This window comes from Aedes albopictus, chromosome 1 (genome assembly GCF_035046485.1).
Source record: "Aedes albopictus strain Foshan chromosome 1, AalbF5, whole genome shotgun sequence".
In the NCBI taxonomy this organism is placed as follows: Eukaryota; Metazoa; Arthropoda; class Insecta; order Diptera; family Culicidae; genus Aedes; species Aedes albopictus.
Genome location: NC_085136.1, coordinates 229298163 through 229323529, shown reverse-complemented (window position 1 = coordinate 229323529; position 25367 = coordinate 229298163). Strand labels below are relative to the sequence as shown.

Here is a 25367-nt window from a genome sequence, read left to right as displayed (position 1 = left end):
AAGAATACCTGGCGAAATCTTAATCGAAGTTCCAGAAGGAATTTATGTAGGAATTTGTGGTAGCATCCATAGAAATTTGTGGACAAATCTATTAAGAAATCACAACAACATTACTGGAGGATTTCCAAGAAGAAGATTTCTGCAGAAATTCTAATTGCTCCAAGAATGGTGTGATTACTCCAGATATTTCTCCTTGCTTACTTCCAAGATTCCTCCAGGCTGTCGAAGTTCCTCCAGGCCTGTTGGGATTCCTCAAAAATTCTGTCCTATGAATCGTCCAGGGATTTTTTCATGGATTTCTTCACGAATTCCTTCAGAAATTGGTCCTAACACTCTACCAGAAATTCTAGCTACGATTTCTCTTGCGAGTTTATCAGAAACTGCTCCAGAATTGTCTCCTGAAATTCCAATAGTAATCTCAAGGGATTTCTGCACTGATTATTCAAAGAATTCCTCTTGTAGCTCCTCGAGGAAAAGCCTACTGGGATTCCTCTTAAAATGTGTTCAGGAATTTTTCCAATAATTCCACCATAAATGTCTCCGGTGACTCATCCAGGAATTTCTCCAAAGGATTCCTCTAAATATTTTCACAAATTGCTGCTGAGATTTTTCCAGATATTCTTGCTGGGACTTTTCAAGCATTTCCAGTTTGGATTTATCCAATATTGGCTCTCAGGAGTATTCAAAGAACTCCAAGGATGACCAGAAGGTCAGATCAGATTTAAAACATGTTAAAAATTTAAGGCTCCCATATGTTCATTATCTATAATGCTTGGTCAAATTTTCAGGCATTTCGGTGATGATTTGGTGGTGGCCCAAAAGCAAAATAGGGTTGTATGGGAATTACTGTGGAGAATTTTCATAAGAGGTTCTCCACGCTGTAGAGTATACTCTACAGTATACTCTACGTAAATATATTTACGCATGGATGAAGTCATAGGATCAGCATCAAATTGACTTCTTCAGTTTTCAATGACGAATTTGAATTTCAACCATGATGGACACACATTTTAAAGTTCTCTAAAAAATCAAATGAGAAAAAAATAAAAAAACGCGAAAGTTGATTTTCAACTTTGTTTAGTGGTTTAGTGGTAAAGTTTTTAGGAATAGAATTGGAGGTGCAAAATGCCATTTCAAGCCTAACTTTACAGAACACCGTAAAGAGTTTTTCACATGAAGCGCTGAATCTCGTTAAGGGCTACTTGTATCACTCATCTTTGGGGACGATTTGTGGAAAAATATCCGGATTTTTTAAGTTCCTAAATTGCTCAATGTATGACTTTATTGTTCTCTTATTTGGGGCTCAATCGCGTATAACGCTTTGCGGAGCTGAAGATCGTTTTTGTACTTAATAGTATATATTATACAGAATAATAACTTTTTGATGATATCTGTTAGTAATGGGTGGAAGCCAGGGTACTCGTGGCAGCTCGAGGTTAGAAGGTCACATTTTGAGGGATGGACAGGGTAAGGATTGGGCCAAAGCAGTGAATCAAAATTCAACCATCGCGCAACAATAATGACAATGTCGCAACCTGAATTTGTTGCGACATTCTACCCAATGCGACATATGTTTGTCCCAACTTGAACAGAATAGGACAAAGATCGTGCACCACGAGTTTAGAGATTTTTAAGCCTTGCATCGTGATTTTCGAACGGTAACTTCGAGTCGGTAAACACTGCAACGGTGCTGAAGGTGTATCATCAAAAAGTTTCGATTTTGGGTTAGTAATAATTGATTATTCACGAGTTGAAAAGTACGCAATAAATTCAGCTTCCGTTTTGTCTGCAACAAAAAATTTCGAGATTATGTCATTATCTGTTACCAGTTGGGATAAAGAGTAATCGCCGCCTCTTCTTTGTTGCTTGTTTTGTGCCTCTTTTGTCTGACAAATCTCTTCACTGCGCCAAAGGTTTCACTGCAGCTCATCCGGTGGTCTCAATGTATGAGTTGCTGTGGGAACAGCGAACTTCCCCTCCGCTTTTCTCCGTTCGTGATTTTTGTTAGATACGGTGTTTCGTAAAGTTTCTAAAGTTTTATTCTTTACAAATGTCGTACTGCCTGACTCTGCCTACTGTGTTTTTTTTTTTTGTCATACAGCTCCCTAGAGGAGTCCCCCGCAATTTCATCTGTATGGGAGCCCACATTTCCAGAGATAGGAAGGGTTTCACACTATGAGAACCTTCCCCGGTCCGGTCTCAAGAGTACCCACATAAGAGTTTCACGTCGATCGTAGTTTCGATTCAATAGTTTCGTCGATTCAGTAGTTTCCGAATTCATAAGGGTTGGTTAGACAGACAGACAGAGGACATAAATTCATTTTTTTATAGATGTGTGCTGAAACTGTAACCAAGGTGCTTTTTCGTCGCGAATAACAGAAATCTTGATTTAACGCTTTACTTCGTAACGCTTTGCTAGTACTAATACGTCTCACATTGACCTGTTTTCTAAGTCGTGATCTTTGAATTCTTTGCATAGGTGTAGCTGATGTGGAGACATTGTAAAAGCAAGCAATGTTATGTCATTGAAATGAAATGGCTTAACCAATTCATTATTTTTATTTGTAGTTGTTGATGTGTAAGTTTGTGGCCTCACTTTTTTCGAGAATTTTTGCTATAGATAATGTATCATGTATCTGCTTAGATGTTTCATTACAACTTTTTTTTCTAATTTAGGGGACGTTTTCGGAGCTCTGCAACGCCGCATAACCAGCCAAATAAGCCACGTGAAGAATCTGGTACTGCACGTGCTCGGTCTTGGGCCGGCACCCTCCAAAGCCCAGAAGGCTGGTTTGGTTCGTGACGATTTTGGTCTACATAAGATGCTCGTCGTCGTAACCAGCAGTGGAAAAGTTTTTGGCATTGATAACAACAGTGGCAAGCAACACTGGATTCGGTACCTGCCGGAAATGATTGGTTTCGCAAATGGTCAGAGTATAAAGCTGTTGGTGCAAAGAACGTCTCGCTTTTATCCCCTGAGTGCTCAATGCTTGATTCTCGGAAGACATCGCGATACCAAAAACGGTCTGATATATCAGTTCAATCCGATAACGGGGCAGCCTGTTAATGGCGGAGTCGTTCAGTTGCCATATAAAATTCTGCAGGCTTCATTGCTGCATGAAACCGGACCGGATTTTCTAAGAGGCGTCCTACTCCTAGACGAGAACAACGAAGCGCACGTTCTACCAGAAAGTTTGGCCAAGTATGCTAACAACTTCTATATGTTCAGCGCTGATCGCGAAACAGCTACCGTAAAAGGTTACCTGGTTGAGTATCGAAATGGAAAACTGAGCACCGTTCCGACGTGGACCGTAAATCTGAGTGGCGCTGGAAAGACCCAGCAGATTGTTGCTATCGAAGGAAAGAACCCAATCGAACATGTCCACTCGCAGGGTCGCGTCTTGGCCGATCGATCGGTTCTCTACAAGTACATTAATCCCAACTTGGTAGCCGTGGCCACTCACGGACCGGATAACATTCATAAGTGTAAGTAATGATGTAGGTACCTAAACATGAAGCGTGGAGATTACCTCTCGTATGTTTTACAGACATTCTGAACGTGTATCTGCTTGACGTCGTTTCCGGCTCGATCGTATTCTCAATGTCTCACAAGAGAATCCGGCCGCCGTTGCAAATGGTACACTCGGAAAATTGGCTAGTATATTCGTATTACAATGACAAAGTGCGACGAACGGAAGTCAGTAAGTAGCGCTATGCGGTATGTTAACGAAAAATATGATTCTCATTTTAAATTACTCCTTCCAGCATCGGTCGAGCTTTACGAGGGTAAAACACAAACCAACAGCACCGTATGGAGTTCGCTAGATGCTCCTCCGATGCCATTAGTTGAACGTCAATCGTACGTTTTACCCGTGGCGGTGGCCACCATGCAGGAAACCATCACCGAAAAGGGAATAACCAACAAACACATTTTGTGTAAGTATCATTTTTTCATTATTATTCTGGAACTCTATGATCGTCGGATCCATACCAGGTACCAGGATTTGTTCCTGAAAATGTAACTTCCCATTTTTCTTCTTATTCCTTTTCTTTCAGTCGGCCTTACCACCGGAGCCGTGGTAGAAATGTCCTGGGCATTGTTGGACCCTCGGCGCCCGGTCACCTCGCCGGAGAAAGCGCGCGAAGAAGGTATCATTCCGTACATGCCCGAACTGCCCATGCCGCACGAGATCATCATCAACTACAACCAGACAATCGCGAACATCAAGGGCATCCACACGGCACCGTCCGGATTGGAAAGTACCTGTCTGGTGTTCGTTCACGGATTGGACATTTTTGTTACCCGTGTGGCACCGTCGAAAACGTTCGATTTGCTCAAGGAAGATTTCGATTACTTCCTGATCACGGTTGTTCTGATCCTGTTGACCAGTACGTCTTACGTGGTGAAAATCTTCGCCTCCAAAAAGGTTATTAAGCAGGCGTGGAAGTAGATCCGTCTGTGCAAGTGACGAATTCTTGCATTTCTAAAACGTTCTTACTATTGAACCCATTATTGTCGATAAACAGCATTTCCACTGTTTGCGTTGTACGGCATTATTTATTTTATGTTGGTTGTTGAGAGCACTCGCGATTGCATGCGTGGAAAAGAATTAGTTTAAGAAATTCAAGAAAGATGTGTAGAATAATTTCTCGTCCCACCTTCACCTCGTAATACGGAACTGTTTATTTTTTTTTTTCGTTTGTGATTTTATTCATCACTATTGTTGTCTCAGTTCCGTTTGTATAAAATATTGTTTTACAACACAACATCAGAAGTATCAAGTGTAGAAGTAGGAGTATGATTCGGGAGAGCACGGCGGCTGTAAACGTAGTAAATTTTGAATTTAACCAAAAATATACATTCGGGTAAAATATGAAGCAGTGTTTTAGTACTATCCGAACAATTCGTTCAGCTATTGGAATCGTAGTTGGCGTTGCCGCGCGCAGACGTGTTTTGAACTGCTCGTAACATTTCTTTCGCGTTCGTGAGCCATAACGGATAGTTCTTCCGCGTGTTGAGGACGGACAGCGGATGGAAGTACGAGAACTGGAATTTTGAGAACTACCTAAAGCAGTTGGGTATCCGTCACCAAACTACAGTGGAGTACAAGCCGGAACAAAACGGATTCGTGGAACGACCCAACAAACATTTTTGCTGTACAAGAGTGGAACAAACTTCTCTTAAACAAACTTGAGCTAAAGAAACTGTTGTTCAGCTAGTTTTGTTTCTTGGGGATTCAACCAGACGGTGGTAGAAACGAGCAAGGGGCATTCTGGATCAACCGATCGCTAACGACAGGTATCGAAACGTCTCCGGAGGAAGCATGGACAGGACGCAAGCTAAATCTGTCGCATATCCGAACGTTTGGAACCAGCGTGATGTGCTATATTTCGAAAAAAAAAAACGAAAGAATTGGGATCAGAAGACCGACGAATGCACTCTCATTGGCTACGACGAAGATACGAAGCAGTTACCCTGGAGCAGTACGTTGAAGCTTTGCTCGACCAGTTTCAAATGGCCGAGAGCAACCCAAGGAGCAACCCGGTTATCATCCCAATGAACACAAGCGAGAAGCTGACGAAGAAAATTAGTCCGCCGACTACTGAAGAAAGGGAGTACATGCGGGATGTCCTCTACAGAGAAGCTGTGGGTTGTCTAATGTACCTCGACCAAAACACACGACCGGATATCTGCTACGCCGTGAACGGGCTCAACCGATTCAATTCTAGTTCTGGCAAAAAGCAATGGAATGCGGTGAAGCAACAGTTACGATACGAAAAAGGGACCTCCAAATATCGCTTGGTGGTCTTGGGAACAAGAAATCGGATATCAACGCAGATTAGGCAGACAACCAACTTTTTACCAATAATACGCACGAAGAAACCGTTTGGAGAGAACCGATGCCTCCATTGAACGCTGTCGCGAGATATTTATATTCCGGGAGATGTGACAAAGAAGTTTGAGTTTATTGATTCTGCGCCTTACGCGAGATATTCATTTAAGTTCTTTCTACAATATACCATAGAATTTTGTATTTGAGAGCATCCATTTGACTAGCGAATACTTTCCATATTACATTAATCTGTTTGCTCCCCCTCGTTGGCAGTCTGAATCTCTATCGGCCCATTAGTAATATCCAGCACGATCATCGTGTTCATGGGTTCGTTCATGCTATAATTCCGACTGTTGATGGTGATGATTCGCGTCCCGTCTGGAGTAGTCGTTATCGTCGATTCCTCTGCCAGCGGAACATCATCCGGTTCGATACCGGCGCGAATGCGTTGCAGTTTCTTCTCTGCCTCTGCTTGTTCTTTCATGGCGGCCAGTTCCACCGGATGCCGATTTTTTCGGTGGGTGTAGAAATTGGTAGAACTATTAAAAGACCGTTCACAGAAATTGCACTTGAAACCATTGCTGTCTCCTGTGTGCTTTGTGGTCTTGTGAATAGTCAGAGCACGCTTGTGCTTAAACGTTTTGTCGCACTCATCGCATGTGAACGGTCGTTCCAGTTGGTGATGCGTGATGTGATGACGCTTTAGCAGCGATGCCTTTTTCGTCTTGTAGTCACACAAGTCGCAAGCAAAATCCTCTTTCCTGTGCAATTGCATGTGAATCTTTAGACACCTGCTGTTCATCAACCATTTGGAACACTCCGGACATTGAACCAGAACTTTTTCCTGGGGTTGATGGATGGTGCGCATGTGCTCCTTCAAACCGGAGCTTGTGGCAAAACTGTTTGCGCAAATTTCGCACACGTGTGGCACTTTGGTGGATAATGGCGTAAGATGCACGTTACGCTTATGAGCCGATAAACCTCCTGGCGTGTCGTAACTGAGGGTGGACAATAATGGAATTAATATTTAACTATCATGCATCCTTCTTTGAAGATGGTTGATATACTTACGTTTTCCCACATATTGAGCAGTTATATACGATCCTTTCGTTTGGTGCTTTGTGAGAATTCTCATGAATCTGGAGTGCTCGTTTCCAGCAGAATCGCTTTGGACAGTGCTCGCAGGCGTAAGGTTTCTCGTCTTCCGGTAAATGGGTTTGTCGATGGGTGGATAAAAAGCGTGGTCTTGTAACCATGTACCCACAAATGTCACACCTAAAAATATGCTATGTTATGAAGAAATTACTTTAAAAAAATAAGAATCAAATAATTACTTGAATGCCTCCGGTTGAATGTGGCGAGCCATATGCATAATTATCGATGGATAACGATGAATTTTCGTCTGACAACATGTCACGTACCCTGCTTGCTTGTGGGTTGATTCGAAATGCGTACACAACTCCGAAAGGGTTCTAAAATATTTTAATGGAATGATGCTATACATGCTGCTTTTCATGAGTTATGTGAAACTTACTTAAACCGAATCAGCTTACCCTTACATAGATCACATTGCAAGTTGTAAAACCTGCAACGAAACAAAATTTCAGCTAAAAATGATTCAATTTGTTTCGGCACAATCGAAATGCACCCTTCTTTATTCCCTGGGCTTGGTTTATATCTTCCAGGAAGCATTGATTTTCGGCATATGACCTTGCAGTGTTGATTGGTTGAACTGAATGTAGATTCAATGGTAAATTTTAAAATCAGAGAATTAATTCAAACCTCTGATATCCTCTCCTCTCCTCTCTCCTCTTCTTGGCGTAACGTCCTCACTGGGACAAAGCCTGCTTCTCAGCTTAGTGTTCTATGAGCACTTCCACAGTTATTAACTGAGAGCTTCCTCTGCCAATGACCATTTTGCATGTGTATATCGTGTGGCAGGCACGAAGATGCTCTATGCCCAAGGAAGTCAAGGAAATTTCCTTTACGAAAAGATCCTGGACCGACCGGGAATCGAACCCGTCACCCTCAGCATGGTCATGCTGAATACCCGTGCGTTTACCGCCTCGGCTATATGGGCCCCTTAATCCTCTGATATAGTGATTCCAATTATACTACGGCATAGTGTAACGGTATGTTGTCGAAATCACTCATGTACCGGGAAATATAATTCCAAGCTGGTGAGAATATTACCACTGAGGGGGGTTATGAGCCCAGTCAGACCCTTGATGGGACAATAATGTGGGATAGTATATGGGAATACCATTGAAGGTGGTAATAATCTCCGAGGCTTATGAAATCCGACAGGGCGCGTGCATTAGGCTGCGGATCTATGCTAAGGAAGATCAGTAGCATCTGTTTGTTATTAGTAGAACAAAATGCCGTTCTATGAAAACACAGTGTGAGTGATCTCCTATGGTGCTGTAGTACTATAAATGATCTCATTTTCTGTGAATTCTAACTTTGACTATCTAGTCAGTAAATAGTAAAATTATTAAGATAGCTTAAGAGCTAAACCTTAAAAGCATGCATTTTCTAAATATGACAAGGTTTTGAAGACAATTACCCGTAACGTGGGTAGATCACCTTCTAATGGTGCGTTACGGCGTAAGATCTACCATAACAAATTTTGATTTCGCAATTCTTCAGCTCAATTAATTAAAATGCAGGAAAATTACAACATCAAAATTTGGTTTACTTGTTTTGTTTAATTTCTGTATTTTCACTACTAATACTCTATTTGTTTCAGTGTTATCGCTTGATTTTAACTATTACTTTAATATGAAAACTATTCTACGATTTATAATAATAACTAATAATAATAATAATAACTATTTGTTTCAGCGCTGTTCAGGTAAATAAAGTTCTAATTATATATCATAATAATATTTATTATTTCAGGTAAAATCAGGTAATTGGTCAACTATATAATTAATTATATTTAAATTACATGATACATGGGATTTTGGGAGGGGTAGCCTAAGGAAGCTAAATGAACTGGTTTCTGGACAAATGTTCGTGGGGTGGCCAGACTTTGTCACGAGATAACAACCATCGTGTTGTCTTCCGAAGGTTTCCAGTGAATTTAGCTTACCCTGCTACAACAAACCATCAGGTAGATCATTCCCTTCTGGTATGACTCTGCAGCCATAGGTAATCCTTGCGCTGATGGTGGGTACACAATCATCATCATCATCATCATGACAAGGTTTTGAAGACAAACATGAGATGAGTATCAGATTTTAATCTTTTAATGAGTCATTAGCATAATCGTATGTGAGACATAGGGTCATGTCGAGCAATTGATTCAGTACAACAAATCCACGCGGACAATTTCATTACAAACTATTGGTTTTCGTCAGTCTTATGAAGGACAGGCTCAGCTATGCTGCAAATCCATATATTAGAGTCCGTTCATAAACATATAGACCGAACCCTCATAAAATTTTGTCCATACAAAACCAAAATTGCATGAAGTTACTACTTTGCCTCTCCTCATGAAGTATATGTGATTTATGAACGAACTCCTAGTTGAATCAAATTAATGGATTTTTATTTCTGGGGCACCCATTGGGTATATCACTACAATAATACAAAAACCGCTAACTCCTCTTTAGTTTTCTGTAGTTACACTATCCATTTGAAGATGTATAGTAAATAGTAGTAATTCATATAACGATAACCAATATCTATATAACTTCCTCAATCCTCTTTGTAAGATTTGGTAGATAGTATGACAGCATTGATTGAAACACGAGAGCTCTTATATCATGTTATTATTCGCATGGTTAATTATTTTATGAACAATAATTTTATTTGTGAATCCGATTTAAAATATTTGAATAGTAATTTTTGTTAAGCCATATTAAAATAATCACTATCATTATCAATTAATGCTATCCACTCAAGCTCTTCGCTACATTAAATTTTGAATTACTGGAGGCTTCACTTATTAACAAATTTACAACAAACACGCTATAACAGTATCTAGGGAATCGTGGAGGGTGAGAAACCTGAACTAGTAGCAGTATTCATATAGATTAACAATTATACTCTATTATTTTCAATCATTGCAACATTATACTAATATGTGCGGGCCGCCCATTTGCGGAGTTGTGCGGCCAATTATTCTCTTTCCATTCCAGAAACGACCGTTTTGAAGCAAGAAGTGTCCCAATGGCCAACACAAACGGGACTTGTCCGAAACACACAAGATAAGTACACCAATTTTATAATCAGGCACCCAACTCTTTCTACTACTTTGCTAATAGATAATGCAATATGCATATTTTGTTTGGGAGTAAGCTCACCCAGTCTGGCTACACCTCTGGAGCGAACTAGTACTTTCCCACCACATTATTTCTCCTCTCCCATTGAGAGATATCAATGACGTCACTATTTTGATCGTAGAACTTTAGGCCTTAAATTATCGCCAGTAGGCTCTAGCTCTTAAGAAGGACGGTTGGAGAAGAGCCAAATTGGACTATTTAGGATTTTACTTTGTTCACTGTTTGATGTGTAGATTATAAGTAACTGTAAATATATGTGGATTGTAGTGTAATAAATGTTGTATAATATGGACAATTAATGGTTAAAGTGTCGGACTATATGTGGAATTGTATGATAACACGAAGAATCTGGACCCCAAAACGGATGGATACATCTCAATCCTGGATCTACACCCCCATTCGCGGCAGTGTTCCATTCAATTCCTATTCAATGTTGGTAAGGGTCCGGTAACCCAACATAATGGTCCTTCGAGCCGGATTATATTCTAAAACCCGGACAAAGGACACTGCCAGCGTAAAGGATATGTGGCTTGGCGCCAAAGGAACAATGGCATCGGTCAGAGCTTACAAAAAGCAGCCATCAAAATTCCAGTCCCATCATCACTACGATGGCTACAATCTCCATTGGAAACAAGGCCACTCAAGATGGCCTATTTGGAAGCAGTTGAGGAATTTCATAGGATCCATTCCCTCGGGCACTAAACTCAAATCGATTACTAACCTGCCAAGACTACACTACCCTGGAATCGGTACGGCATCTGGAGCTCATTGGACATCATCATCAACCTCGGCCGAGTGCCTGGTTGTCCAGGTAAATACACTTTGTATATGTCCAGCCGAATGCTCCATGTAGATACTGACACTCTTTCTACCACTTTCATCAATGGAATATCTGAGCAACTCATGATATGCAACGGTGCCGCACAATGGTCCAAACCAGCCACTTCCTACGACCAAATTCATCGCAACGATATCAGCTGTTTGCCGTATTCTTCACCTGGAGTACCGCAGGAACCACTATATACACGGATGCACATCTAATGGAACAGCTGATAATTATTGGAAGATCAAACAATCAATGCACCAAAACAAACTACGGCAGCTCCGAAGCACAATCTGGCCACGATCAAGCTGATGGATTAATTAACGTCGCACACAAACTTGGGGTTTCAACGATACTGTGTAACTTCACCAGTGAGATTACTTGGAGCTCACTACCCAAGGGCGACGTCACCACTTTCACTTCACTGTCATGGATGGATGTATCGAAAGCTTCAACACAGCCAAGTGGCTGCACCTACTTGGTCAGGTAAGCAGCTTACGTATATGTCTAGTCTAGAAATCCTCTACATAGAGATAAGCGGAAGTTACATATGTCGATTCGGCAACGCTGTTCATTTTGTTTACATCAGCTGCCAACACTTGCTGCAAAGCTAGATGTTCAAACTTTGTGCGTGACTTCGTAGTGGTTCAAGTTGTTTTGTTTACATTTTCTAATTATAATATTTTTTTTTTAAAAATTTTGAGAAAAAATAGCGGAGCAATCGATGAAATCTGAAATTTATTGTAAAGTGTTAAGCTAAACATATCGGCAGAACTGAAGCAAGAAGCAGCAATAAAAGTTTTTTCGAGAAGTGCAGCAACAAAAGTTTCGTCATACTTTTGAAAGCAGAATTAACTAAATTCTATCTTTTTACTAAACTTACATATACCGTCAATTTCTCGATATTAAAAATAAATAATTTTAATTTATTTAGCTCGGATTGCAATACCGTTCAATCGACGCCTTCTTACGAACGATCAGCCTGTTCATTTGGCTCACACTTTGACAGTTCTTTCTGCACGATTGGCTTACAATGGCCGCCTCCGCAGATCTCTATAATGTAGGATTACTAGTCTAGTCAAGCTAGGCATGAACACTTTCGATACTCACACCAATATTACATTCTCGGAATCGTCATCTTCGCCGTCGTCACTCATTCCCGATAAAGACACTATATGCAAAGACACGAAATGTTCCAATTGGAATTCCAAATTTGCTGTCAATGTCGTTCCAATCGAGCAGGAGACCTGTCAAACGCGCTTTAAAAGCATTGCTCGACAGCATCATCGTCATGACGCGACAATCATCATCAACAGCAACAATCATCAGATTTCGTGTCTTTAGCATACAGTGTCTTTAATTCCCGAGATCGAGCTACACGGAAATCTACCAAGCTATGGAAAACGAGTCCAACGTACCGTGGGGTGCCCTAATTTTGCGCGGCGCCAAACTTCGTCAATCACCGGATTAAAATAGTTATTATGCTTTTGGTCGAAATGCGAAGTGACCGAACGTGCGAAAATTGATTTTTAACCTACTTAGAAATGTCGCAACTCAATTTGGATTAGTGCATATTGTTGCTCTTAATTAGCTTAATGATGCGCAACAGAAAAAAAAAAATTCAAATTTACTTCGCAGCTGCAACTTCGCATGTGCTTCTAGCGACGACTTCGATTTGGTGGTGCGACGATAATATTTATGCAACAAGTTGCAAAATGATGATTTTTTCAGCACGAGTTGTACGTTTATCCAACGAGGCTTGCCGAGTTGGATAAATACGACGAGTGCTGAAAAAATCGAGTTTTGCAACGAGTTGCATACAACATTTTTTGTAATTACGAAAAATACCCGTTCCGGGCAGTCTATCATGCCATCTTACATGAAACATACATGAAATCAGGAGGAACCACGTGGAAACATCCATGGGCACCGGCGCAGTTTTTTATTCAATCAGGTAGGCTATGGTCTAGAAGGTGTCACAAATTTTCAAGCTCCCGTCGTCGTCGTCGTCAATCAGCAACATGAGAAGGAGCAAAAGTAGCTTCAGTTGCTGCTTCTTCACCTGATCGGCGGTCCGAATCGGAACGTGAATAGTCTTGATTTGGATTCGAGCTGCTATTAGGACGTATGAGCAGCAGCTGTATCTACGGAGAACGCGATAGTGGGCAAAATGTATGTGCTGGCAAAAGTGCCGAAAAGTGCTACTTTTCAGCACTCTTTAAGAGTGCCGAAAAGTAATACTTTTCGGCACTTTTGTTTTAGTGCAGAAAAGTAGGCCGTTTTATAGTTCCAACCGCGAGTGAAAAGTAGGGTAATAAGCAACGTAATTACAAAAAGATATTTTTGCCAATACTGAGCCTTTTTTGTTACAATTTCGATATTACTACAAACTTTCAATATTCGCGAACACTTTCTCATCCAAAACTTAAAAAAAAACTAGGGTAACATCAAACAAAAATTTTGAAAACAATGAGCATCTGTCAAACGCCATGTTTGCCTGTCTTGCAGCAGCAGCACCGAAGTTGTCGCGCGCAGCGAAATTAGTGTTTCTTCGTAAAAAAAGTGAAATTATTGCAGAAAAACATCACCAACTTCAACAACCAGGTACGTAACAGTGACAAAACTATAATAAGGTGTGATAAAGCTTTAAGTTTTGAAATAATGGACGCGTAATTGTTTTGCACGAAATTTGGTGCCTGGAAATTTGGTGGAGCCTAATTTCGATCATTGCTTTTGTTTACTTTTCAGGATGCCACCGAAGAAGTATATGCAGCATAATCCGGAAAAAGTTTCGGCTGCGCTGAAAATGATCCGTACTGGACATTCGGTACGCCATGCCGCCTTTTTCTATGGAGTGCCGGCCAGTACCCTAAGGGACAAGTTTAGGCTCAGTCATCCTCGATCTAGACCAGGAGCTCCTACGGTGTTGAACGAAAAAGTCGAAGATTATGCTGTTGCTTGAGTATTGGACATGGCAAAAGCTGGCTTCCCCGTGAGTACACGAACGCTGAGGGCTAGCGTAGCGTACTATGTAAAAAAGCGCGGAGTACCCAACACCTTCAAGGATGGAGTTCCCGGTAAGAAATGGACCAGGCTTTTCCTCCGACGTCATCCCAGCATTAGTCGTCGAGTTCCCAGTCTGCTTCCAAAATATCGGGCTGTTGTTACGGAAGGGCAAATCCGATCTTGGTTCGCGGAAATTACTAAGTATATTGAATCGGAAGGTCATCATCAAATATTGCAAGATCCAAGCAGAATTTTCAATATGGACGAAACAGCGGTATCCACCGTTCCAACTAAAGAAGTAGTCCTAGCGGGTGTCGGAAGCCGATACGTGCATGCCCGAGTTGGGAATTCAGATAAGGAATCGTATACAGCCTTATTTGGTGCAAGCGCATCAGGAGTATTAGTGCCGCCTCTCATGATTTTTCCATATAAACAAAGGATTCCACGCGATATCTTCCAGATGCTACCAGAAGGTTGGGCTGCTGGTAGAACCCAGTCGGGATGGATGAACCGCGATACATTTTATGAGTACCTTCGAGATGTGTTTGTTCCTTGGCTGCAGAACCAGGAAGCCGAATTACCAGTGATCCTATTCGTTGACGGACACAAATCTCATGTATCACACCTTTCCATGGAAGTATGCAAGAAATCTGGCATAATATTGATTTGTCTACCAGCCAATACAACCCAAATTACTCAACCTCTGGATGTGTGTTTTTTTCGACCTCTGAAAGAGTACTGGAACCAGATTCTCGTAGACTGGAGAATAGACCACCGTGGCGGTCAGCTTCCGAAATGTGAAATTGCTCCACTGTTGAAATAGGCTGTTGATAAAATGGACAATCTAACATCAACACTTGTGAATGGGTTCAAGCGCTGTGGTTTATTTCCGTTTGACCCAGAATCTGTGAACTACTCTTCGTTGACATCCGAAAACAGTGCTGTACCAGAGCCCAGTCCTGTAGAAGTGGAATCACTCGTAACGCAGTCGGATGGCGGAATTCGAGAATCTTACTTGGAGTATTTTGAATCTTACTTGTCACCGCAACAAATGAAATGCTTCAAGGATAACTTGAAAATGAGAAACTGGACTGGACCAACAGAAGACACAGGTTTGTTTGCTGTATGGAAAAGAATGAGAGACAATAGCTGTGGCTCCTCGGATAATGCCATCATTGAAGCAGCGAGTCATCTGTCGGAAGAAGAAGAACCATTATTCTTGGGGTTTCCGGAGGCTGCTCTTACGCTTGATATGGTCGATTATCAAGGTATGTAAAACAAAAGTACTAAAATTCTTCAAATAGCTAGAACTTTTTATAATGTTTTGTAGATGAAAATCGTCGCCCAATGCAGCAGGAAACTCATACTACCGTTGATGTTTTGAGCGAGGCATTTCCGAAACCACATGCAACACCGAGCACGAAACCGAAGAAGACTAAAATTCGTCCCCCTGCTGTGGCCACCGGAAAAGCATATAAAGAGTTCATTGAAAAAATTGAGAAGCAAAAAAAGGAAGAAGAAATGGCTAAGCAGAGGAAGAAATTGGAAAAGCAACTGAGAAAGGCTGAAAAAGAAAAAGATGCCCTTAAGAAGAAATTTGACAAACATGTTCGACGCCGGGCTGTTTGACCGAACAGCGATTGGTTATGTTCATTAAATATATGTAACTGAATTCGAATTTTCAATAAAATTGTTGCTATTGTTGTTACATTTCGTTACTCTTTTTAGTACAAAACATATTTTTCGAATAAAAAAGAACATATGAGAGCAATTTATTGAACTTAACTAATGCACGAAGTTTGGACCCTTTATGCGCGAAATTTGGCACCCATGAACGAAATTTGGAAATTTTTATCAATTTAGATTTACTTCAAAAACTTTATTATGTATTGAAAATTTTTCCATTTCATATTTTTCTAGTATACTACAGTACTGTACCAAATACCACGGTAAAAGGTTTCTTCCAAAAGCTAATGATTAGTTGTTATTTGAAGTCAAAACTTTGTGAAACCTTAAGTGCACGAAATATGGGCACCTCACGGTACACGCTCGAAAACCTACCTGACGACGCTACACCGACACGAGCTTTCGTTTGGTTGTCTTCAGTACTATCAGTCGAACACTATCATACGGCATGGACTCTTGTGTCTGGACTGGAGGAAGATCACACAACCGATCGGCATCAGCACAACCAAGAATGCATTAGTGTTCACAATTTGGATGCACAATCAACAGTTATCGGGTCACGAGCACAAAAGGATCGTCCATCCAACAGGTCCAACGGACACGAGGGTGTTCGTATCATTGGCTCCGGGACGAGGAGTGTCCAATTATCCTACCACGGCCCACGTACACACAGGGTGTGCATTCCGCAGCTAACGGATGTTATGGAGTCCGTCAACGGTTTACGAAATAATACCTCACACATCTCCGTTTCCACGGCAGTGGGACCCAGCGAGGGTCCGAATTCCATTCCCAAAAGGCTACAGGCACACAGGGTGGTCTGTCTTACGGTTTCTTCCGTTCATGGAGGTTGCATACACACAGGGTGTGCGCAGCGCATTTCGTTGGAATGAGAAGTGCGTTTCACCAAAGTCGACGATCAACAAGATGGCATCACGGGTATGTCATCAGATCGACCCAAACCATTAGCACAACGGGTGCATGATGGCTTTCCAAGGTTAGGGCATATAGGGTGTCCGTCATCCATTCGAGCACAATGGGTGCTCGGATTCATATCCAATGTTGGAGCACATCAGATGTTTCCAACTTCACCAAGGATTGTACACAAGGGTGTTCAAAACCATTTTTGCGGTTCGAGTACAACGGGCACTCGGGCATACTTCCAAGGATAGGACACAGAAGGGTGATTCCTGACCATCTCTAGGATTGAGCACAAGGGTGTTCACGGTCACTTCCAAGGATTGAGCACATGGGTGCTCAAAACCCACTCCAAGATAGAGCACGAGGCGAGTGTTCTAAACCAACTCCTACACTGAGCACAAGGGTGTTCTTGGAAAATCAGAACTTCAAGATACTAAGGGATTCCAATAACACTCCCAGGATAAATGGAACTGATGCCACTTCAAACATTGAGTCACCTGTGGTATATTCAATACGTTTTTCTTCTCTGGTGACGACAAAACACTCCAACTGGACACGTTAAATTGCAATCGTTCTGCGCGACGCGAACCAACCCTAATCGACGAACGAAAGGAACTAACTAACGGAGGCGAATATTTTATTGCAACACATGCATGAGTAGAAACTCATTGCGGAGAAAAACCGTCGCACCAACGATCACCATCAAACCATTCCCAAGGCAATTATCATACACCCAAAGGATTCGCCACAGATGTGATCTATTTTCCAGTTTTGCATCGGACCCAACACAATCAACAGGACGTGGATAGGTGATGTGATTCGATCATGTTCACATGAATACGATTGGCTCTCTGTGCCTTTCGTTAAGGTAAGCAGATATACACCGTATATGTCCAGCGAAGCTAGGACCGCTCTACAGGTACTACATAGGCATCTCTCTTTCTCATATGGCTCGAGTCACATGGTACCATACATCGGTTGGGTACTCAACTACTACGAAACCGTGAACTTCGGATCATCTCGGATGCAACCATGACGTATGAAGCGACTTTGATCGACGTCATCGATCCAATTGGAAACTGGACATTGCTGCGAACAGAGATGGAATCCTCCTCAGAGCAAAACAAGAGAACAAAAAATCTGCACCACGCTCCCGCATCCAATGCCAGAGTGGCTTCTCTCGGTTTCTTTCACCTTCCTGCTTGCAGCTTGTGACACCGAAACATGTGCGGATTTGTTCGCACAAAAAAGTGCGTTTGCTCAAAATTGAGGCACTTTGTGCACCGGGAGTTAACATAAATATGCTTATGCTCATAAAATTAATAATTTGCAAGCGTACAAGTATTTATGTATGCAATTGTGTCATGCAATGCGAACGGAACGATCAAACCGCGTAAAACGCCGGTGAAATTGTCGATCAACTTTGCCGGAGCCTCAAAAATGATGCACAAAAATGTTTCTCTTTGTGCTGGTTTTTTGTGGTTCGACGTTTCTCTTTGTTTTCGCATGCTTCCTCCTTGCGCTACGCTCCCGCACAAACGATAGCGGTGGGAGCGTACAAAGATAAAGAGAACAAAAACATGCATTTGAGGCACATTGCGGGAGCAAATGACAAGCCTGGCTGCGAAGAGGCAACCACAACCACTGCATTTGTTATATCAGAACCAACAGGAACGGCAGTTATAACTAGACATTGTACAATAATTTCTTGGCTTGTATACGGTAGATGTTTCCGGCAGTTTCAAGGTAGTTTTCAAAAGGTGGATGAGATCTAACAAGCATGTCTAGCTAAAAATCGTATGAGAGTGGTAGGCCCCCAAATAGGATCAATTTGTTAGATTCAGAAATTAGGAATTTCAGGGTAAGCTCACCCAGTCTGGCTACACCTCTGGAGCGAACTAGTACTTTCCCACCACATTATTTCTCCTCTCCCATTGAGAGATATCAATGACGTCACTATTTTGATCGTAGAACTTTAGGCCTTAAATTATCGCCAGTAGGCTCTAGCTCTTAAGAAGGACGGTTGGAGAAGAGCCAAATTGGACTATTTAGGATTTTACTTTGTTCACTGTTTGATGTGTAGATTATAAGTAACTGTAAATATATGTGGATTGTAGTGTAATAAATGTTGTATAATATGGACAATTAATGGTTAAAGTGTCGGACTATATGTGGAATTGTATGATAACACGAAGAATCTGGACCCCAAAACGGATGGATACATCTCAATCCTGGATCTACACCCCCATTCGCGGCAGTGTTCCATTCAATTCCTATTCAATGTTGGTAAGGGTCCGGTAACCCAACATATTTCAATATCAATTATTTGTTGTTTGCGCCTTTATTTATGACACTATTGAAGCATTCGTGTCGCCGCGGAATAGTTTACAATTTATCTTATTCACATTTTTCAATTCACTTTAAAGTATCTAACACTGCTTTTACAATTGTGTGTGTGTGTGTGTGGTCCTTCTAACCCCCACTGTCCGGCAGTGGTATTATGGAAATTAGCTTTTTGCAACGCTTTTGTTTATGCTGATTGCAATTAGCTTAAGTCCGGGAGCTAGATGGTGATAGCTCTATTGCAGATCCAGTGACCCATTTCAGAATGGCTGGAGAGACACGTCCATTCAGAAGTCACTTTCATATACAATAAGCCCCGCATGTCTGTATTACCGTTATCAAATGGATAATGATATTACATACACACTTCCGGGTTTGAAGTTGTTTTCTTCAAACCTAGCGCGTATTTAATTTATTGGAGGTAATATAATAAGTGAAGTGAATAATTGTTTCGATCTCACCATTTTCGATGTTCTGCTCCTTGTATTATCCATTCCATCATTATCCTTGTTTGCATTTGTTTTCTCCAGCAATGATTGGTTCTCCAATTTGTCCTCGTTCCTGATTCTCGGGATATTTAGCAGTTCCTATGCTCATATATTGCGTAGTAGATCCTATCCTCACTTGTGTATGACCTTTCGCTTAGTCATTGTCCTCTATTGGCTCCTGTTCGCATTACTTCGAATTGTAATCTTGCTTCTTTGTTCCCGCTTCCTTCTATCAGCTTATTGTTCTTTGTTGATTCTTTTTCTTTTTCCTTTAATTGATTCCCCACCTATTGATTGTAATAAAAGATGCTTTTACAATTGTGTATGTAAACTTGTATCTTAATTATGTTCATTATTAATAGTAGTCTGATAATCCAAGTCTAGTGATTTTTTCCCAAGGAATAGAAAGAGTTGGTGTCATAATCAATACAATACTTGAAACTGGAAACTCTTTATTTCCCCCTATGGGTTATAGGGAGGGGCGGGACATTCGAGCCTACTCATCGGTGGAAAGGACTTGCTATGCTAATCGGTTGAGCATAGGGCAGATACAAGTCTACTGGTAGACGTATCGCCCAGCGAGTCAACGCAGATTGGCCACGGCCCGGGGGTGCGTTGATTATAACAGAATAACAGAATATATTGAATCGAGAGTTGAGGTGTTAATTTTATTAAGCCCCTCTATTATCCAATCGTTACAAAACATATCGTTTTTGACTGAACTGCGAACGTAGAGAATGTGTTTGTACATAGTAAGTAACACTATGTGTTCAGAATTAGGACCACGGCTTCTTATGGTGTCCATAATTAGGAACACGTCGTCCACAAACAAAAATATGTCTAGATCAGAGATGGGAAGTTATTATGAGATTTATTTTATTTTATACATTTAGCTAGACAACAAACACATTTGATGGTAATGTGAAGCATTATCTCTAGCAACAAGAACTTCCATTTATTTCAGTTGTTCCGTGAACAAATAGGGATCTTTACCGCTTCTTTTAGCAACTCACAAACTCCGATGTTGGGTGTGACGACAGCTTTAAGCTGAAATAGTTTTTTTATTGTTATTTGCATGTTTAGATTTCTGGTGTTCGATTTGAATAGATCGTATGTTTGCTGTGATTCCTATGCAGATTCGACCTATTCAAATCAAACACCAGATTTAGTAGTGAAAACTTACAATTTTCGGTGTGCCCTTTTAGGTTAATTTCAACGTGTCTATCCGTAATGTTTGTCTAGCTAGGATCTGTGTTTAGGTTAAGGTTAGAAAAAGTTTCTTTTCTAATCTATAACAAACTTACTGCTGTGATAGACCACTGTGATAACTAGAGCAAACTGTGATAATAGATTTAGGTATTTATAGTTCAACTAGTGTAGTCGTAGGATTTAACTATAGAATAGAATAGAATAGAATTTAGATAAATTAATTTTAGTTTTGATAATCCCTCATCACCACACCTTTGCCTGTGCATTCAATTGCTTCACAAAACTGATTGATGTTCCGTTTGCTGACTTTCCCTGACAGTTGACGTTTCAGCGTGCTTCGCCATTGTTCGGTTGCGGTCACACCGCGGGGAAGTGCTGGCAGTAACATTAGTGTTTGTTGTGAGATTCCCTTAACCGTTCAGAATATGGGTACCGCACGGTAGCTAAATGTATAAAATAAATTAAATTTCATAATAACTTCCAGTCTCTGATCTAGGCATATTTTTGTTTGTGGACGACGTGTTCCTAATTATGAACACCATAAGAAGCCGTGGTCCTAATTCTGAACATATAGTGTTACTTACTATGTACAAACACATTCCCTACGTTTGGAGTTCAGTCAAAAACGATATGTTTTGTAACGATTGGATAATAGAGGGGCTTAATAAAATTAACGCCTCAACTCTCGATTTAATATATATATTCTGTTATTCTGTTATTCTGTTATAATCAACGCACCCCCGGACCGTGGCCAATCTGCGTTGAATCGCTGGGCGATACGTCTACCAGTAGACTTGTATCTGCCCTATGCTAAACCGATTAGCATATCAAGTCCTTTCCACTGATGAGTAGGCTCGAATGTCCCGCCCCTCCCTATAACCCATAGGGGGAAATAAGGAGTTTCCGGTTTCAAGTATTGTATTGATTATGACACCAACTCTTTCTATTCCTTGGGAAAAAAATCACTAGACTTGGATTATCAGACTACTATTAATAATGAACATAATTAAGATACAAGTTTACATACACAATTGTAAAAGCAGTGTCAGATACTTTAAAGTGAATTGAAAAATGTGAATAAGATAAATTGTAAACTATTTCGCGGCGACACGAATGCTTCAATCTATATATATAAAAATGGATTTCCGTCTGTCTGTCTGTCTGTCTGTCTGTCTGTCTGTCTGTCTGTCTGTCTGTCTGTCTGTCTGTCTGTCTGACCGCTATGGATTCGGAAACTACTGAACCGATCGGTGTGAAATTTTGTGTGTGGGTATTTTGGGGGCCGGGGAAGGTTCTTAGCTTGGTGCGGGACCTCTCCGGTCTCTGGAACGGGGGGCTCCCATACAGATGACTTCGCCGGGGACGTCCCTATGGAGCTGCATGTCAAAAAAACACAGTAGGCAGGCAGAACGACGTTTGCCGGGACAGCTAGTAGTGTCATAAATAAAGGCGCAAACAAACAAATAATTGATATTGAAGTATGCATATTGAAGTATTTATCTATTAGCAAAGTAGTAGAAAGAGTTGGGTGCCTGATTATAAAATTGTTGTACTTATCTTGTGTGTTTCGGACAAGTCCCGCTTGTGTTGGCCATTAGGACACTTCTTGCTTCAAAACGGTCGTTTCTGGAATGGAAAGAGAATAATTGGCCGCACAACTCCGCAAATGGGCGGCCCGCACATATTAGTATAATGTTGCAATGATTGAAAATAATAGAGTATGATTGTTAATCTATTTGGATACTGCTACTAGTTCAGGTTTCTCACCCTCCACGATTCTCTAGATACTGTTATAGCGTGTTTGTTGTAAATTTGTTAAAAAGTGAAGCCTCCAAAACAGTTACGTGAAGTTGTATCAAAATTCTACAGAGTGTTGGGGAAGGGGAGGGGAAATAAACATACTTCTTCCTACACCTAGCAGTTCGGATCTTCTGTTCACACTGTCATTCCAACCTTCTTTCAGTGTGAAACGTTTCTGGATCTGGAACGGGTGGTATCACTTTACGCTACTCTTCTATCATGAACATAGATAGCTACTTTTAAAAATAAAAGTTTTGTCCTACTACCTATTTTATACCTGAAAGATGTTAATTGGTCAAATGTTTCGTTCAGCAAGTCTATGTCCATATTGATGATACAACCTTTTATTAATGAGTAATAATGTTGCTCACAGTTGTGAGGCAATATAACATTCAACTCGTTGAGGGCAAGTTATGAACCTACAGAAAATTTCTTATTAGGCTGTTACCTCTAAAACTACTAAACACATATTGAAACGTGAAATTGTATTGTAATAATTGATCCTAATCTTAACCCTATCACTGGAACGCGTTTGAAGCAAATTGATATTGCTAATGATTTGGTTGGGCATTAAAAGTTTTTTGGTTTCGACAATAGTCACATACTATGCCCTACGACATTGACGATTCTATTGTCTATGGCTCACCTATTTCGTGCCACCCAGCAGGGACTTGGTCTGGTACCCAATTCAGTATATCCGCTCCACTTAATATACCGCACCTCTTTTGATTTGTGATATATTACGCGGAACATTACTCTCTTCATTCGGATAGCGGCTATGTAACCCATTGGATTAAAAGCCTCCATCAAACATGAAGCGATTAATCGGAGACTGAAGACTCTATACCAAATTTGGCTCAGAGACAGGTAATCAGTGAGGTCAGTTTTTCTCGTTTGTCAGAGACGATTGATACGTATTAAGACAAACTTTCCACAGCATCTGCCAGCAATAATCGGTGATCGATCAACATTCCGAGTACCCCAATTTACACAAGAATGCCAAGGATCACCGCTCATGCTTTACAATACAGTTGGAAAAACTAGAACAACACCTGGCCACAATGATGCATAAAGCACTAAAGCGGACCGGAAGTGTTGGTGAGCCAGCCCCCACCAACTCTCGATTTAATATATGCTTCATAAAAGGAAAATCTGGCCTCTGCACGAATCTGGCGCACGGCGTGTGTATGGGAAAGGTTTATAACAAAAAATTGGGCATCGCCAAATTTTTCGCTATTCAAAAATAGAGACTTCCAGCTTTCATTTGCACGGTCCCTCAAAAAAATCCACCGAGGGATCTCGAACAACTTTTTCAGAATACTGTTTTCCCCATACAAAATGAACGGTTCCAAATTAATCCCTATTTCTACTTAACAAACATACCCAATTTTTGTATGAAAAAGTTCCCCCGATGGAATATTTCGATGTTGGGCTTGAATGAAAGCTAGTAGCGTCAACTTTCACGTAACGTAAAAATTAGCGATGCCTATTTTTTTGTAATAAATTTCTTATACCAGACACACCGTGGGCGTACTGCTCACTCCCACAGAAAACTTGAAAACAGTTCGCACAGTAAAAGTCAAATGTGACTTTTACTGTGCGCGCTGTTTTCAAATTTTCTGTGGCAGTGAGCAGGACAGGGCAAATTCGTGCAGAGGCTCTTACGGTGCTAGCACGGTACCCCTACTTATTTTAAATTCATTACAAACAAATTTGCACATTTTTATTCAGGACCACGAAATGATTGAATGCAATGCTCTTTTAGTAGCAACATACTCACCGATTAATCATTTCCATCAGCAATTTTCCTTTTACCACCAGAAGTCCGTCCCGAATCAGTCTGTTGGGAAATTTATCCATAGTTTCCGCTGCAGGCCATTCCTCGTTATCCGAATCCCTAGCAGGAAATTCGTCGCCACTTTCACCTTCGTTCTGCTCGTCGCAATATCCATCCTGATGGTTGACTAAGCCTGTTTCATTGGATTTTTTAACGGGACTTTCCAGCTGACTGCTGGATGGTGTTTGATGTTCCTCTGCATTTTTATCTTTTTCAGACCTTGCTTTACGACATTTTCTCTTTGGTGTTTTTTGCTTTAGTATTATATCTACATCGTTGCTATCCTCGTTCTTGCATTGACTCTCTGGAACATTGCGTTTTCTTCTGTTACTTTTTCGAATTTCGAATACTTTAACCTCTGGAGCAGTATTATCTACAATCGGAGTGTGACGCTGTTCCGAAACTTCTAGATCCTCTTCCACAGTTTTCGATTCCAATTCTTTCTTGACTACTAGGAAGGAATTCTCACTATTGCCATCCGGTATCACCCGTAAAGTCAACTCATCCTCTACGTCCTCCTCCAAATGAGATTCAATTATCTGCACTACGTCGGCTGGTTCTTCCGGTTCCAATGATGTATCAGATTTTACCGGTAAAATAAGCTCTTCCTCATCCACCTCCGTATGTTCAACGATTTCTATTTCACCCTCCTCCACGTACCTGCCGGCATGATGTGCCTCAATAACGAACTCCAAATATCGGTCCTTCAGCATGCGCTGCTGGAGTTCGTTGATTTTCTTATGGAACCTATGGAACGAGTCCAGCTGCTCCGAGCACATCCAGCAGATAGCTTTCGATAGGTCATCGCCAGTGGTCACCAGCAGGTACAAATAGCGACCAATCTTATGGGCATATTCGGCGGCCACTCCTTGCTCTCCGAAGATTGCGATCAGGTCAGGGGAATTGTAGCCACACAGACGACAACACGCACTACTATCCATTGTGATAAACTTTCAGATAAACATTTCTTAAATAACACCACAAACACACAAAACATATATTAAAGCACTTCCGCTATTGAAAAAATACTATTTCAAGCGGCTGAACAAACGGAACAAACCAATCTGCGACAGCTACGCCACCGAATCTCACGCACTTTTGTTGATAAACAGAAGTATTTCTGGAGCAATATTT

At 41.1% G+C, this 25367-nt stretch overlaps 3 protein-coding genes across 4 annotated transcripts in view; 2 read left to right on the top strand and 1 right to left on the bottom strand.

Annotated features, from left to right (window-relative positions):
- The window catches only part of LOC109430726 (ER membrane protein complex subunit 1), a 13353-nt gene extending 8475 nt beyond the window's left edge, over positions 1–4878 (top strand). For both annotated transcript variants that reach the window (XM_019706802.3, XM_019706803.3), the window contains 4 exons: positions 2677–3486; positions 3549–3701; positions 3766–3936; positions 4057–4878. In XM_019706802.3, the coding sequence (XP_019562347.3) occupies positions 2677–3486; positions 3549–3701; positions 3766–3936; positions 4057–4451 (1529 nt within the window). In that variant the 3' untranslated portion in view covers positions 4452–4878. The remainder of the gene's footprint in view (positions 1–2676; positions 3487–3548; positions 3702–3765; positions 3937–4056) is intronic.
- On the bottom strand, positions 4644–25367 carry LOC109430743 (zinc finger protein 62). Its single transcript, XM_019706819.3, has 5 exons — positions 24177–25367; positions 7369–7419; positions 7169–7306; positions 6906–7109; positions 4644–6832 (listed from the first exon to the last, which is right to left on the bottom strand). Exons 1-5 carry the CDS (start codon positions 25172–25174, stop codon positions 6079–6081), a joined length of 2145 nt encoding a protein of 714 aa, XP_019562364.3. The 5' UTR covers positions 25175–25367; the 3' UTR covers positions 4644–6078.
- Positions 8242–22959, top strand: LOC134285512 (uncharacterized). Its single transcript, XM_062846382.1, has 2 exons — positions 8242–15220; positions 15283–22959. Exons 1-2 carry the CDS (start codon positions 14788–14790, stop codon positions 15579–15581), a joined length of 732 nt encoding a protein of 243 aa, XP_062702366.1. The 5' UTR covers positions 8242–14787; the 3' UTR covers positions 15582–22959.